Source organism: Papaver somniferum, unplaced genomic scaffold, assembly GCF_003573695.1.
Source record: "Papaver somniferum cultivar HN1 unplaced genomic scaffold, ASM357369v1 unplaced-scaffold_79, whole genome shotgun sequence".
Classification (NCBI taxonomy): Eukaryota; Viridiplantae; Streptophyta; class Magnoliopsida; order Ranunculales; family Papaveraceae; genus Papaver; species Papaver somniferum.
The window spans coordinates 2,034,353-2,038,070 of NW_020650859.1; the positions used below are offsets into that span (position 1 = coordinate 2,034,353).

Here is a 3,718-nt window from a genome sequence, read left to right on the forward strand (position 1 = left end):
GTGATCGTAAAACCAATCAGACCATTAATAAAAATTGATTAGTGAATTTTGTTGGTGTTAACAGTTGTTGCTTTATTATGCCTAGTCCTGCTCGGGTATAGGTATAGCATGTCAATATTCGGGGCGGCAACCTTCTTAGATTCGTATTCACTGATATATAGGTAAATGTTTTTCTGGATTAGAAGATTGCAGGTCACCCATAATCACCAAAAAAATAAAATAAAATCACATTGTAAAATAGTTTGCCGGATAAATTTGAACTTTTAAGGTCTTTTCACCTGACGCTACAAACCAGGAAACTCCAACTTGAAACCAAAAAAACAATAGTTGAATACAAAAAGTTTCCAATACCCAAAGGTTACAACAAAGAGTTCTAAGAATAGTTTACAGCTATTAATCTTTGTGGATACATCCTTTTACTATTTTAACTGCAACAGAATTTATAGTTCTCCAATATGGAAACCACCATTTCTGTTTCTTTATAAGCAAAACTAAGAACAACCCCCAAAAGCCAGCTGCAAACCCCATGGCAACAATAGCATATAACAACAACTTCTCTATTTTATCCTCTCGATCGTCTTCACTGTCTTTAATTGAAGGATTAGTACTACCAGTACTAATATTATGGTCAACCTCACAATCTTTCTTCAAAGGAAATCCACACAATAAATGATTCCCGGCAAAAGCAGAACCATCCAAATTCAGTGTATCAAAATGATTTCCTCTTGGAATCCTGCAGCTCAAATTATTATGAGATAAGCTTACAATCTCAAGGGAGTCGATTGATGCCAAAGACTGTGGTATATGTCCAGAAAGTCTGTTGGAACTTAAATCCAATGACTCTAGACTAGACATATTTCCGATACTCGCCGGGATATTGCTCGAGAGATGATTATGTGACAAATTAAGCATACTAAGTCCTTGCAATAATCCTATCTCTTCTGGAATGTTTCCGCCAAGAATATTACATGATAAATCAATTCCTGAACGAAGGAGCTTATATGTCTCAAATTTGACTGTGGTGCCTTTGATAGCCAATAGATATTCCACCTTATAGAAATACTCGAATCCGGAGAATCTTCTCGTTAAGGCCGTCAAATATCCTAGTTTTGAAGGAATTTGGCCAGAGAAATGGTTTGAGGATAAGTCTAATATTTGAAGCGATGTTGAATGGATAATATCGTCAGGAATGGAGCCATTGAATCTGTTTGACCTCAAAGAAAGAATTGTGAGGTACCCGAGTGAACCAAGACCAGTAGGTATAATACCTTCAAAATTGTTATTTCCTAAATTGAGAAATATCAAAGACAAAAGTTTTAGGATCAACGACATAGGAAACGCGCCACTGAGATTGTTTTCATTTAATTCAAGGCATTCTAGACTTGTGTGTTTAAGCTCATTCGGAACATTTCCAGTGAGACTGTTGTTTCCGAGGTTTAGATATCTAAGATCACGGCAGTTTCCTATACTATTAGGTATAATCCCGGATAACTTGTTGTTGGAGAGGTTAATCTTTGAAGTATATGGCATTCCATGTTTTTGTGAACATAATGAAGAAGGAATGGAACCTGAAAGTTTATTGTAGGATAAATCTAAGAGATAGAGTTTTTTGAATTTGGAGATGCAAGGAGGGATTGTTCCTGTGAGGTTATTAAAAGACAAATCCAAATAATTCAAATGGGTAAAATTACAAATGGAAACAGGGACAGATCCTTGGATATTGCATGATTCCAACTTTAAAGACTCTAGTTTGAATTTAGATGGATATAGGTGGTGTTGATCTATAACTACTGTTAATTTGTTTGAGCTCAGGTCCAGATGAGTTAGGTCCAGTTCATTGATGAAAGTGAACAACGAAAATTTTCCTGTAATGGAGTTTTTGGAAACCTCGAAGACACTAAGATTTAGGAGGTTTGTGATGCAACTTGGTATGGTTCCTGTTATTTTATTGTATCCTAAATAAAGCTCTTGAAGATGAAATATATTGCAAATTGATTTGGGTATGGGTCCTTGGAAATTATTAGCAGATAAATCGAGGAAGTTTAGATATTTAAGATTGGAGATTGAAGACTGGATAGAATCTGTTATGTTGTTATCAGCTAAATCAAGATCCTGCAACCGGGAAAGAGTATATATTGAAGAAGGTAAAGATCCTTGAATTGAACACGATGAGGCAGAAAGACTCACTAAATTTGGCGCATTTGATATTGATTCTGGAATGGATTCGGTTAATCGGGTTCCTGATATCACAAGTGTTTGTAGTTTAGGCCATGGTAGTTCAAGCATCCTAGTTAGTTCATCAATATCAAGATCATAATTATCACTCACATCAAGCTCTTTAAGTTTAGGGAGATAAGGAATTGAACCTTGCAGATCACAATAAGATAAATCAAGAACAGAAAGTGAAGTTAGATTAGCCAACTGTAATGGGATTGAAGAACTGAGACCATAGTTTTGGTTCATTTTGAGAGTGGATAGATGTGAAAGATTGTTAAACTCATGAATTGGGAATACAGGGCCAGAGATACTGCAATCGGAGATATCGAGATCCCTAAGATTAGAAAGATATGAAATATGTTGTGCAAAATTCTCTTTTGATGAAGAGGTAGCCTCAAATAGATCAATTACGTTCAACCTTAATACCTGGAGATTTATTAAACCTCTAACCCATTTTGTAGATGACGCTGAAAAGTTTGAACCGGAGAGATCAAGATGGATGAGTTTCGTTAGATTTGAAAACTGATGTGTGATTTCTGATCCCTGAAAATCATTGAAGGCAAGATCTAGATACTCCAAATGTGTAATGTTGAATAGATAAGGAGATAATTTACCTCGTAGTACCGAATTGTCATCAAAAGTGTCACTTAATACATCCTTATAATCTGCAAGCTTGGTGTTTCGAAGATCAATCGAGACCACATGAAGAGACTCATCTGAACATCCAATTCCACTCCAATCACAGCAGTTTCGATGTTGGACGCCTTGTTTCCATGTGGACAATCGACCAGATGGGTCATCCAAAGATGACTTGAAATTTAGCAGAGCCCTTCTTTCCTCTTCATGGCATCCATGTGCAGATAATGTGATGCTGATCAGTAAAAAGATCAAGAAATGAAGAAGAAATGAAGTTATTTGGTTGAATGCTTTCATGGCTAACTGAAAAACAAGTCAACTCTTAGTATTATTGATTTGATGGAGCTTTTGTTTGATGAATGAATGTGCAGATCTAATGGCTTAAAGTAATTAAAGACTAGTGTTTATAAATTTAACTTTAGCATTACAACTCCAACTTTCCACGGTTGACTTGGAAATTAGCATGTAGGTCTCACTCGAAGCAATAACAAAATTAGAGATTTGTATGGTTGTGGAGGAATGAGATTTGAGATAAGAATCAAGTGAACATCTGTGAATTAACGACTTGAGCAGTCAAGCAATGAAAATGACAGGTTTTGTATTTGTTTTGTCAAAACCCATTAAAGGGTTTGGTTGAAAATTCAGCTGCCGATGAATTAAAGCATTTGATTAGAGACGGGTAAATTCACTGCTAGCTGGAGAATGGGGAAATCGCTTTGTTTCAAGCTGGCTTTTGTACCGATTTTAACATCATTGGCATCCAGTTCTGTCGTTCCGCTTATGTTGTAACTAGCTTTTTGGTTCTGGGTTGACTGATAGACCCTTTTGGTTGAACGAAATTTTGGGGACTACTCACTTTTTTTTT

At 36.0% G+C, this 3,718-nt stretch overlaps 1 protein-coding gene across 1 annotated transcript; it reads right to left on the reverse strand.

Annotated features, from left to right (window-relative positions):
* Positions 1–393: 393 nt before the first annotated feature.
* LOC113344636 (receptor-like protein 9DC3) lies at positions 394–3,150 on the reverse strand. Its single transcript, XM_026588566.1, has one exon. It carries the CDS (start codon positions 3,148–3,150, stop codon positions 394–396), a length of 2,757 nt encoding a protein of 918 aa, XP_026444351.1.
* Positions 3,151–3,718: the final 568 nt, after the last annotated feature.